Source organism: Lynx rufus, unplaced genomic scaffold, assembly GCF_022079265.1.
Source record: "Lynx rufus isolate CCGP_SWC_20201006 ecotype Redwood Valley unplaced genomic scaffold, mLynRuf1.p SCAF_15, whole genome shotgun sequence".
NCBI classification, from domain to species: Eukaryota; Metazoa; Chordata; class Mammalia; order Carnivora; family Felidae; genus Lynx; species Lynx rufus.
Window position 1 is genome coordinate 26,034,240 of NW_025814829.1, and position 13,373 is coordinate 26,047,612.

General features: G+C 35.7%; 1 protein-coding gene across 8 annotated transcripts in view; it reads right to left on the reverse strand.

The window, feature by feature from the left end:
- Window positions 1-5,941: 5,941 nt before the first annotated feature.
- The window catches only part of PTPRC (protein tyrosine phosphatase receptor type C), a 126,064-nt gene continuing 118,632 nt past the window's right edge, over window positions 5,942-13,373 (reverse strand). For all 8 annotated transcript variants that reach the window (XM_047076720.1, XM_047076719.1, XM_047076716.1 and 5 more), the window contains 6 exons: window positions 12,597-12,730; window positions 11,800-11,934; window positions 9,277-9,399; window positions 8,876-9,054; window positions 7,654-7,789; window positions 5,942-6,312 (listed from right to left, as the gene is read on the reverse strand). In XM_047076720.1, coding sequence (XP_046932676.1) covers window positions 6,037-6,312; window positions 7,654-7,789; window positions 8,876-9,054; window positions 9,277-9,399; window positions 11,800-11,934; window positions 12,597-12,730 — 983 coding nt within the window. In that variant the 3' untranslated portion in view covers window positions 5,942-6,036. The remainder of the gene's footprint in view (window positions 6,313-7,653; window positions 7,790-8,875; window positions 9,055-9,276; window positions 9,400-11,799; window positions 11,935-12,596; window positions 12,731-13,373) is intronic.

Consider the following 13,373-nt stretch of genomic DNA (forward strand, 5'->3'; position numbering starts at 1 on the left):
TTATAAAAGGATTTACTACCTGTGAATTTCTTATAAATATAATAATTCATTTCTCTCCTTTCTTTTTTATAACTTATAACACATAACAAAATCCATGAAATGTAATTCATGAGGGATAATACCGTCTGAGTTAATGAAATATCTGAATTATTGATTACCAGTAAAAATTCACAGTACACAGTTACCCAAGTATACCACCAGGAAACTCTAGCTTTGAGCCTATGTCAACCAGTGGAACGGACAGGTTCTGTGGGTATCCTGATACTATTCTACTTTTCATTCCAGTCCTTAATAATGGGCAGATTGGTTCCTTTCCTAGTGCCACATTTTGTCCCCCCTTCTCAGGGTATGTATGCAAAAGATTACACAACCATAACAATTCAAGACAATGCTTATACTTTTTGATGGTTCATCTGCCTCTATAGATCTGATTTGCCTGCTGTATACGAGAATATTAATGAACCCAATAAGCCCTCCTTTCTTGGAAAATTAAATATGTATACCAGAAGTCCCACTTTTATTATGGGAAGAAGGTGTATATGAACCAAGAAAACACTGGTTTTTCTAGAGGGAAATGCATGTGTGATTTCACATGGAAAATCCATTTCCAGTTACCTGGCATTCTAAGTTTGGGGACATCTGGGTCAGAAGAACCAAGCTCCCTTGGACTCACTTACCAGAGAGAGTGAATGAGTCATATTCTCCATAAATGTGGTTTGGATTTTATGGTGCCCTGTTAACTTGTTTCAAATACTGATTGATGGGTCCTCTGACAAACACACTGAAATGTGATCCAAACAGTAAGAACTTGTTCTGATTACCAAATCGAAGGACAATGGAACAGTGACATTTGTGATTTATTGTTGTGTTTTATTTCCTGGCACTCACTTTAGCGATGAGGTGATCTTTGTTTATATGTACTATGAGAACAATCCTTTCCCATGGATGTTTAAGAGCGTGTTTATTTTGTATAATAACTTCAATGTTATGAGTTCAGCTAAGCTTACTATGTTGTGAAGTGTTGTTGAGTGTATGTTACACGTGGTTTTGTTTTTGTTTTCATTTTAATCATGGCTAAAGAAAAGACAGAAAATAAATTCAGATTATTTTCTTCACTAATTTTTCAAAACACACAAACCAAGTTGATACTCAGAGCCAGAAGAGCAAAAGGTTATGAACATAGCCTATGGTGCCAGTAAGAGCTGCTTCAAATCCTGGGTCTGTCACTCACTAGATGTGTTACAACAGGCCAGGTACCAAACTTTTCTAAAGTTTATAGACAGTTCCTTGTCTATAAAATGGAGATACTAAGAGTCTGTGCTCTATAGAATTTTTCTTGGCAAACAAATGAGGGTAAAACAATTAATAAAATACCAGGAAAAAGGGGCGCCTGGGTGGCGCAGTCGGTTAAGCGTCCGACTTCAGCCGGGTCACGATCTCGCGGTCCGTGAGTTCGAGCCCCGTGTCAGGCTCTGGGCTGGTGGCTCAGAGCCTGGAGCCTGTTTCCGATTCTGTGTCTCCCTCTCTCTCTGCCTCTCCCCCGTTCATGCTCTGTCTCTCTCTGTCCCAAAAATAAATAAACGTTGAAAAAAAAATTTAAAATACCAGGCATGTATTATGCCTCAATAAACATTAGTTATTACAAAAATTTTTATTTTTTGGTTAAAAGTAATGACATAGCATGAATATCCTTTGGGCTAGTAGTGAACCAACCAAACAAACAAACAAAAAAAAACAAAAAACAAAAACAAAACAAACAAACAAACAAAAAAGCCAATGTATTTGCCAAGAAAATGTAGGGAGAAATGTTAAGAAGTTTACTGAAGAATGATTACAGAAAATGGACCCTTAGCAAAATTAATCTTTTCACCTGAAATTGGAAATGAAAGAGCTGAGTTCTGAATGTGTCTTCTGGAAGAACCTTTCAGATTGTTCCAGTTGTAAAATTTGTATAAGGGAATGAAAGCACAGCCTTTTCTACTTATTTCAACAAATATACTTTTCCTTTGAAGTTGTACATGTGGAAGTCTTCATATCAAGGAATATGTTACAATTAAGCAGGGGCAATTACCACCCATTTATTTTGACCTAATATAGTTCAATGAGAACATTTTATAACAAATCTCCAGTGTAAAGTAAAAATTAAGATCAGTCCTAGTTAGTTAAAAGAAATAATAAACTTTATATTTTGTGGTTTTTTAGCAAAATTAGATATGAAAATTTCACTGTACATGTATTGGAGTTTTGGGTAGAAGCTTACACTTCTAAAATTACCATTGCAAAGACATTCAGCTAATCACTACACACAGTTTTACAATTTCAAGGGACTATTAAAACGTATACCTCTTTGCTGAAAATATTTATCACTGTAAAATGTTAATGACTTGGGAGCTCAATTTTTTAAAAGATTTTTTGTGTGTGTGTTTATTTATTTAAAGAGAAAGAGAGAGAGCACAAGCTGGTAAGAGGCAGAGAGGAAGAGAGAAAATACCAAGCAGGCTCCACACTGTCAACACAGAAGCTGACACAGGACTCGATATTACGAATGGTGAGATCATGACCTGGGCTGAAATTAAGAGTCGAACACTTAATAGCTGAGTCACCCAGGTGCACCTTGGGAACGGAATTTTAAGAACAGTAAACGTATCTTTTATTTCCAATGATTCCTGGTACCAGAAATAAAATAAACTTTAAAAGAAACATAACCTAGTCTCTTTTAGCCCAATAAATATAAAATGGGATCCACAGCCCTGTCCCTAAAATGGACCAGATTTTATTAAATTGGAACTTCGCACTCAATTTTTCTAACTAGATCCTGGAATTACTAATGGCAGTACCAAACTTTAGAAAAGGAGTCTTTTCTATCTCATGGTAGATTCTCTAGGAACGCAACCGGTAGTCATAGACATGAGTCTATAATTCACACATTATTTTTTTTTTCAAATAAAAATCATAGACATATAATTCTATGTTCTAATGCAGTGAGCCCTACCTTCTGACTGGTATATATTCTCAAAGATTAGTGGGCCTTCTGACCTCCTAGTCTATCTCTCCCTTTACCACAACTTCTCACTTGAAGAAGAAAACAAAAAAGTTCCCAACTTGCTTCTTAAACTAACAGAAACTACCATGTATCTACTTTCTAACTATTTATTTTGTTATCTTCTCAAAAGGATGGACTCAAGTAGAAAATACACATTAAAAATACACAGCATTGGGGCGCCTGGGTGGCGCAGTCGGTTAAGCGTCCGACTTCAGCCAGGTCACGATCTCGCGGTCCGTGAGTTCGAGCCCCGCGTCGGGCTCTGGGCAGATGGCTCAGAGCCTGGAGCCTGTTTCCGATTCTGTGTCTCCCTCTCTCTCTGCCCCTCCCCAATTCATGCTCTGTCTCTCTCTGTCCCAAAAATAAATAAAAAAAAAAAAAACGTTGAAAAAAAAATACACAGCATCTACATTTGGAAGATGTCACTTGCAGCTGAAACCTCAGAGGAAAACTTTACCTGTAGACTATTTAAAATTCAAAACTTTTGCTGTTTGTATTTTGAAGCAGCTCACAGATAAATAATCACAGTTAACACCAGTCTACCGCATATTAAAACTGTGAATTTTAACATTATCTAGTAAATGGCGACTGATCACATTTCAGTTGGAGAAACCAAGGTATAAAAGTCTGGGTGATTAATTAAAGAAGTGAAAGCAAGCTTTGTTTCTTTCTGTTGCCCGTAATGGATGCTTCTCAACCCCCTTTTCTTATTAATAAGTAAGGAGACAGTAAATAAACTCAGTATAAATTAGAAACTATTGTTTCATTCTAAAATTCACCTCTTCTCATAGTTAACAAGGTACTATCCAATAATGTAAGAATTGATTCCTAATTTCACATGTCCAATAAAAGAATTAGAAAGATGAACATAAGATAAATTGAGTTGAATGGAAAGCAACTGATGATGTATAGACACTTAAAATCAGTCAGGAGAGAGAAGATACAGAAAACCGAGCCAAACTAAAGGTAGTGGAATTAATGTAATATGCTGATGCAGAATTCACCAAAAAGAGTGTTCTTCATTACTTTTTGAAAAATACCATTTTTCTTAATTTTTTTTTATAGATCCTAAGCAATTGTTAGACCATGGATCTTTTAAAGCAATTGAGACCTGTGACATTGCTGTACAAATGTTCATTGCATTAAGCTTATATTTTAGTATGTGCTTACATGGTTCATATATGAACATGTAACACAATATGTTACATATAAGAAAATATAATGATTGGATTTTATTATGATTATTGATGTCAATCTCTGGTAAAAGCAGTCTAAGAATTTTTTAAATTTTTATTTACATTCCAGTTAGTTAATATACAGTGTAATATTCGTTTCAGGTGTACAATATAGTGATTCACTTCCATACATCACCCTGTGCTCATCATGACAAGTGCCCTCCTTAATACCCATCACCTATTTAACCCATGCCCACACCCACCTCCCCTCTAGTAACCGTCAGTTTGGTCTCTGTAGCTAAGAGTCTGTTTCTTGCTTTGTCTCTCTCTTTCTCTTTCTCTTTTTTTTTTCCCTCTGCTCATTTGTTTTGCTTCCTAAATTCCACATATGAGTGAAATCATGGTATTTGTCTTTCTCTGATTGACTTATTTTGCTTAGCGTAATACTCTCTAGCTCCACCCAAGTCATTGCAAATGGCAAGATTTCATTCTTTTTTAATGCTGAGTAATACTCCATTGTGTATATGTATCACATATTCTTTATCCATTCATCAATCAATGGCCACTTGGGCTCTTTCCATAATTTGGCTATTGTAGTCTAAGCATTTGAGAAATTCAAAGCAAATGCACTTCTGTTGTGATGAGCACTGGGTGGTGTATGGGATTGTTGAATCACTATATTGTACACCTGAAACTAATACAAGACTATATGTTAACTATACTGGAATTAAAATAAAGTAAAATAGAATGGGTAAAAACAAAGTAAATGTACTTGGGTGAAAGTCAAGGATGAACTTTAGCATGGAAAATATGCATGTGCGATATGACATTTCTCATATTGGGATTGCATTCCATAAAAATAGCTAGATTAGGTTTCAAATGTAAATACTTCACACAAATACATTTGCATAATTCTATTTTTATCCTATGAATATTAATATCTATTGCATTTGTTTAAAGATGTTTATTTAAATTCAACTGCAACACATATAATTTTTGGTCAAAAGTATCAAGCAATGAATTTCACATATTATACAGAGATTACTGCAAAATTATAAACACCATGTGAGTATAACAAGATAGGCTTGCTTGAAAATTTTAAATTAGATGAAATGAGCTTGAAAGATAGGGACTAAATGCTAACATATGGAATGTAAGATTTCCAAATGTTAATATAGTTAACTTTCTTGTAGTAACTACACAAACACACACACACACACACACACACACACACACACACTACTTTTATGTCTATTTCTAGAAGTAAAATAGTAAACTATAAGATTTATATGAGTAGAACAAGGAGGACATCTTGAGGTCGTTTCAGAAATGTACATTTTATTCTTAGATCCCACACACAATTTATGATTTAAAAAATAGGTCCTTTAAGCTAAGTTAATATGTTCAACATAAAATGGTTTTTTTCTACAAAAAAAGGCAAGGTTTCTCAAAAGCACTTAAATTCACTTAAAAGCATCCTCTCTCCCTTTCCTGTTGCCATCTCTGTTTCTCGCTGTCTCTGTCTCTGTCTCTCTCTCTCTCTCTCTCTCTCTCACACACACACACATACACACACACACAATCTAAGTCTACAAAGATGTTATTTTTTGCTTAATGGTAGGTAAAATTTTAACATATGCAAAAGACTGTACAAAACATTTTAGCAAAACTATCTTAAATATGTTTCTACTGTAGCAAAATAGAAACTTCTCACAAATATTGGTCCAATGCACTTCATTAATCCACTGTTTATTTTGCCATCCTACTCCTAGAAAAATAGAAATAACACAACACAATGAGTCCTGTATACATCTTTTCCTATGCACTTTGAGTTAAACCTGGACTCGCAGGACCATTGGCGGAATGTTCTGGCTCCTCAGGGCTACTTGTGACTTTAGCACCTTCATCTTCTTTATTTCCTTCATTGGCCTTATCAAGGGCATCAGGTGAACTCACACAATTAGCATCCTGTTTTGCTTTGTCCAATTCATTATCAAATTCAATTTTATCTTCTTGATTGTTGCTTTTCTTTATTTGTCCATTCTGGGCAGGATAGGCACTAGCGACGATATCGTATAGGAATTGGTATTGCTCCTAGTAAGAGAAAGAAGCAAGAAAGATTATGTAATTATTATAAAGGAGGTTTCTGTAATTATTTGTATATCAGATGAAAATTAGCAAGAACTATTAATTTACTTGGAAGTCTTGGTCATTCTTACTTGTTCATTCCCCTCACAGGCCACGAGGTGTCTCATTTCCGTGACATGGCCCAAGATGCCACTTTTTGAGGTTAATGCTTCAGGAAGCCTATCTTGATCTCCATAGGTTAAATTAAGTGCCCTCATTTGTGTCCTTCTTATAATCTCTGTCATTTCAACTACTACACTGTTTAATAAATATCTGCCTTTTCCTCATGCTAAATGGTGAGTCTTTTAATGGCAAGAGCACATAACAGGCACTCAGTACACTTTTAAAATCAATATATGCAAGTTCAGTGTCATACATTATTAAAAGCTGCATATATTTGAGTGAGTAGCTAAGTTTATATGGCGACTGGTTATTAAATTTCCAGATTGCCCTCTGCCAGCTGCAGAAGCTCCATGCTTGATTGATTACAAAACTGCCACACTTATTATCCTCTCTGAATCCACACTTCTTTGCAATGTGACTTTGCAGACCCTTTTGAAAAGAGGCGGGGTCGATCTCCACATTCTTAAAGCTGAGCTGCCCCTGTGACTTGCTTAGATAAGAAAACGCAGAGGAGGGCACACTGTGCCAGTTTCAAGCCTAAACCTCAAGGGGTCGTGCGCCCTGCCACCCTACTCCTTGGAGCTCTACCGCTTTTACGTGAATATGCGTGGGCTTGTCTTTTGGAGACAGAGAGACCTGCATTCTACTCATCCCTGTTGCCAGAGCTAAATGCCAGCGACTGCCAATCTGCTGGTCGTAGAGATCATTTTGGACAAGCCAAGCTTAGTGGACATATCAACAGTAGCAAACCTATGAGTGAGCTTGGTCTAGATTGGCTGAACCTGACGTCATTGGCAGAAAGCTTTCATTGCTCCAATATATTATTGAACTATAATAAATGTGTTTTTTTTTCTGCCACTAATTTTGGAGTGCTTTGTTACACAGCAATACACATTAATACAGGAGTAAAGATGGGGGAAATTAGGGAATTCATGAGCGCTTGAAGAAATGTCTCACATGAATTGCCATAACAAATTGCTGGCAAGCTCCAGTTAGGTCTCTTATTTATATTAATGATAATTTCATGTGAATCGTCATGTAAAAAAGGAATACAAAAAAGAATAGAACAGTGAATAGAATACAAGAAAAGGAAAAGAAAGGAGAGGATTGGAGAAGAGGGAGAGAGAAGAAAGCGTCAAAATAAAAATGCAAAACACATCGAAAACAGCTCTAAGGTCTACTTACAAACGTGGGAACCATTCCTGGTCTAGCTCTGCGCAGAGATTTTACTACTTGAAAAACATCTATCACTTCTTCTGTTTCTGCACTTTCCAAGAGATTTAACAAAGCACAAAACAGTCCTGTTTGCTGAGATCCATCTCTGTAAGAGGAAAAAAAGATTTAAAAAGAAAATAATTCTACATTTTATGGGAAAAGTTAGAATGAAAACTGAAAGGGAGAGATAGAATGCATTCTTCGCTTCATGTTTATTGTAATTATAGTATTCCAATCTTGTAAGAGCAAAACATTTCTGCTAAATCCATTTTTCGGACAAACTTTTTCAGTTTGAGACTATAATAATCTTATACTTAAAAAAATAATTGTCTTAGGCTTTAAGCATATTTTTTTCCTCTGCTTAACACCTTATAGATTATAATGCATTTTTATTTACATCTGAAGTTATTAGGACAACTTTCATAATTCCAATTTGCAGATGAGGACATCGAGATTTAGGAAAGATAAAGACATGACTAGAAATCAATGAAACCAGAAATCCTGGACCCAATATTTTGTATATTATTAGAATGCATGCTTTTTCTCCTCTCTTCTGTTTCTCTAATGCTTTTACAAATGTCCACATTTCTGGATCAATAGAAAACTGATGCTTGGTGAAATTTTTCATTAAAAAGAGGACAACTCGATAATTTACTTGTGAGAAGCATGTTACATTATAATAAATATTCAATTTAAAGAATATGTTATTAACAGGATTTTATTTATTCAAGTCTTTTCAATTACTATACAACTTATAATATGTTTGCTGATGGCAAAGCATTCATTCCTCTGGATTCTGTTAACACCTAATAGAGTGGATCAGTGCATAGAAGCATAAATAAAATGTAATATCCATCCATCTGTCTGTTCATGCATCCTTCCATTCATTCATTAACTCATCCAGGACATATGACATTCCAGATTCGATGTTAGGCACTGGGACTGAAAGATGATATGACACTGGCAGTAAGAAATTTACAGACTAAAATGATTACACTATAATCATTTCTATCATATTTCTGTAAGAGCTATGCTGTGGGAGCAAACCTGAGAGAGTGACTGATTCCACAAGAGGCTTTCAGTGTGGGCCTGCATTTTATGTATTAGCGTAAATAATCTAACGGGAAGTGTGGACCATGAAGTCAAGCATTATGAAGATTTTTTAGAGAATATGCTATCAAATCCCACCCACCTGCAGTGAATGAGGAGAGGCACATTCTTGTGATGCTTAGTTCCTTCAGTGGAATTCTTCTTGGGAAGTTTTTCTTTGAGAATCTGAATCATAGAGATTAATTCTTTGGGTTCTGGAGGAAGCTCATCCACATTCCAGTTATTATACTGGTACTGGTACACAGTCCGAAAATCTTTCCTCTAAAACCAGAAAAAAAGAGAACATTAACTCACGTAAGGTTAGGTCCCTCTAAAAACTTGATAGTCACATTTTCTTCACAATTACTTTCATTTAACTCATCTTAAAGTTATAATAAAACATTATATACCTTTTGCTTTACTTTTATAGAGTAATGTTTATTGGTTCTTCTACCAGACCAATAACCAGATCAAAAATATATACTCCTGAAATTATTTATGTACCTTGGAATGTCTCAGTTCAAATACACGGAGGGTATAAGCTGAAGATTGGTTGGTGTCTTTCATATCAACTTGTATATCTCCATATGTCTGCTTTCCTTCTCCCCAGTACTGAGCACAGACTTCCTAGATAAGAAAGAACATGATTCAACACCTTCTTCACAAGTGTTCTGTTTGCTTTTTAACACATTGAGATCACCTCTTACTGTCTCCGTCTCTCTCCTCTCTCTCTTTCCTCCCATTCTATTAAGTTGAAGTTACTAATTGTGTTCTAAAATTAAAAGTTGTCCATAAAACTCTACAATCTATCTTAAGTATCTTGGACATCCATTCTACAATACCTGGTGTTTGCTTGTGCAAATCAAGGGAACTGAGAAATACCCAAAGTGGCCAGGACATCACTGGAGTGGCTCTGTCACTGCTAGTGTAGGTCTTTGAGATTTGTTTCTCCCTTCCATACCCTTATTATCACCTCTTCAAAATTTATAGATTGAGCTGGTGTTGATCATGACCCCTGCCATAACAAGTCTCACTGTCCCTCCAGTGGTCTTTGAGGAAGGAGATTTCATCCTTTAGTGCTTTGTCGCTGTATCTTGATGACCAACACCATGAGCAGTTTTTTATAAGTTAACTGCAAATCTAAGTAAAGGGTCAGATTGAAGAGTAGGTGGGTCACAAAAGTGTGTTCTCTCTCTGCAAATGGCTCTGTACCAACTACAGTCCCACAACTTCTGACAACAACAGGCAGATGCCTAAACTACCATTTCATTTCCCAGTTTTCACAGTTTGATGAAAAAAATAATTGCTAGAATACCATGTTGGAATTCCTAACAAGTTATTTAAAAAAAAAAAAAAGTAGGGTGCCTAGGTGGCTCGGTTGGTTGAGCGTCAGATTGTGGCCTGGGTCATTATCTCGTGGTCCATGAGTTTGAGCCCCATGTGGGGCTCTGTGCTGACAGCTTGGAGCCTGTAGCCTGCTTCGGATTCTGTGTCTCCCTCTCTCTCTGCCCCTCCCCTGCTTGCACTCATGTGTGCTCTCTCTCTCTCTCTCTCTCTGTCTCTCTTTCTCAAAAATAAATAAAAAACATTTAAAAAAATAAAAAGGAAAAGAAAAAAACCCATAAAATAAAAACAACATTCTATGTCAGGGATGGGGAAACAAAGAGAAGACAGAGAGAAAGAGAAGGCATATAACTGCATGCTTATGAGAGTGTTCATTAAATAGGCTTTAACATAGGGGCGCCTGGGTGGCTCAGTCGGTTAAGCGTCCGACTTCAGCTCAGGTCATGATCTCTCGGTTTGTGGGTTCGAGCCCCGCATAGGGCTCTGTACTGACAGCTCGGAGCCTGGAGCCTGCTTTGGATTCTGTGTCTTCCCATCTCTCGGCCCCTCCCATGCTCATGCTCTGTCTCTCTCTGTCTCTCGATAATAAATAAATGTAAAAAAAATTAAATAAACTTTAACATAAGCCATATAATGTGTTAGGTGCTAAAACTAAGTAAAATCTACTACCAGAGAAATTTAGATAACTCAAAGTATTAAGCGGAAGATCAAATACATGTCATAGGCATTAAGCAGATCAAAATGGACCTTAGGTTCACCTCCAACTATAGAATTTTATAATGCTGAATATTACATGAATGTAAAGAAGGCAGGATTTAGATAAATTTTTAAGGAGTTCTATCTAAACTCCTAAATATAAGGAGTTCATATATCTAAATGTGCCCTCTATTCCCATTTTGATCCTTTTCTAGAAGGATCTAGAAGGATCCTTTTCTAGAAGAAAAGGATCAAAATGGGAATAGAGGGCACATTTAGATATATGAAATGCCAGTAAATTAAGTCTCAGTGATGAAAATGTAGATTGTGTGTTAAGATTCAGTCAGAAAACCTTCTTGTCCAGAATAGAAATTATGGAAAACATAAAAATATGAAGAAAATGGAAAGATATATGAGGGTCTGGTTATTGAGGGTCTTCAATATCAAACTGAGGAGTCTGGTTCTCATCTTCAAGAAAATAGGAGGAAAACATGTCAGTTGCTACTTGTTTGTAGCAAGGAGCGACAGAGACAGCTGTGCATTAGATGATCCACAGTTGGGGGTGGCTGGGTGGCTCAGTTGGTTAAGCGTCCGACTTTAGCTCAGGTCATAATCTCACGGTCTATGAGTTCAAGCCCCACATGGAGCCACTTCAGATCCTCTGCCCTCCTCCCCCTGCCCCTCCCCCGACCCCCCTCTCTCTCTCTCTCTCTCTCTCTCTCAAATAAATAAAACAAAAAAACAAACAGACAAGCAAAGTTGATCCGCAGATGGTGTGCAGTACCAGACAAGGGCCACATGAGAGATGGTCAGAAACCAGACATGAGTTGCTAGAGGCCAACACTGGGATGGAAGATGGTAAGGATGAACAAAGGCAACTGTGTGACAGAAGGGTCAAAAACACTTGGGTATATCCAGCAAGTAATCCAAGAATGGCAAATGATATTTTATGACAGAAAAACAAAAAATATTCTTAAAGGTACAAACCTGGTCTCCATTCTTCAGCCCTGTCAGCATAACAATAACTTTGACTTTTCTTTGGAATATCATCTGCCAAAAGTCGCCAATGGTCTCTTTTAGTGGTTCCTGAGCAGCAATCATCACTTCAGGTTTCCAGTAACTCTTTAAAAGAGAGAGAGAGAGAGAGAGAGGGAAAGAGAGAGAGAGAATCTGTTACTCTCGCTCACTGGTGAGAGAGCAGTGGATTCTTAGCATAACTATTTGGAAATATTGTCACTTAATTTGATATCCATGCTTTCATATAAAAACATTAAGATTCTTAGGTCTTAGAAACAATGTGGTATCTTTATGTAAAATACTTATTTGGTTTATGACAATACTTAGCTAATAGTATGAAATCAAGTTAAGAACATACACTATCCTAACAAACCTAACAAGTTTTCCCTTCCAAAAAGTTTTAAAAAGTTAATGTGGTTGAAAAAGAAAATACAGAAGCATTTCAAATTATCTTCATCATGTCTTTACCTAATTGATGTATTTTCTCAAACTGTATTATTTTTCAAACTAATATGAAGAGTCATGTTTGTCATAAATTGTAACCAATAAGCATTGTTTTATTTTGTATCAACCCATTAGGTTTGGATATCTTTAAGTCTTTCAGTAAGTTAAAACATAGTATTAAAAATTAACACTTTTTTATCAATCAATATATAGTTATGGCTAAGCTCATAATTCTTTTATAAATTCACTTAATGAATGGCCATAGTAATATAGTAGATTTTTCAAAGGGTTAGATCCTGGGCTTTGGAAATTTAAGTACCTACCATTATAAATGACGCATTGATGTATTTACTTGTTTCCTCTGAGTCACTGTCATCATCAGAAGATTCATCTGAATCATGCTCACTCTCTTTGCTCATCTCTAGTTCATGTTTAAGTGGCACTCTGTTAAAGTCATCTATGTAAAATAAATTAGTAGTAAGTCTTTCTTTAAAAAATCAAATCTCTGCTTGATTGTCAGGTAGAAATTAGAGAAGTGACAGATTGCATCATGGAAATTTACTAATCTATATGAAATGAGACCCTACATAAAATTCAGTTCTTAGTGATTAACAGATTATAAAAATGCAATCTAAGAAAAAGAAGGTCACAAAAAGTTTCTTGGAAAAACATGGGATATACCTCTGTGTTAAACAACAGATAGATACCATAATATTCCAATATATCATTCAATCTTTGACACATATACTTTAGTTTCCCATGAAATATCATAATTCTGCTAGATATAAGCTTAAATTCATAAAGAAATTAAAGAAATGCATAGTTTAGGTAAAAACCTAATTTCTTAATTATGTCAGTTAACATCAAATTAGTAATCTAACAAGTATCTCAGATGACTTATTATTTAATCAAGAAAATTATTTAGTCCCATAATTTCTCACTTTCTCAATCTCTTTAGTCTATAATTTCCTAATCAAATGATCTGATTAGCTATATAACCATCAACTCCAGATTTTGAACTAATATTTATAAGGACTTCAGAAATTAACTAGGTCAACCACATATTGATATGATTTATCCAGCTGTCTATTTTATTAGCT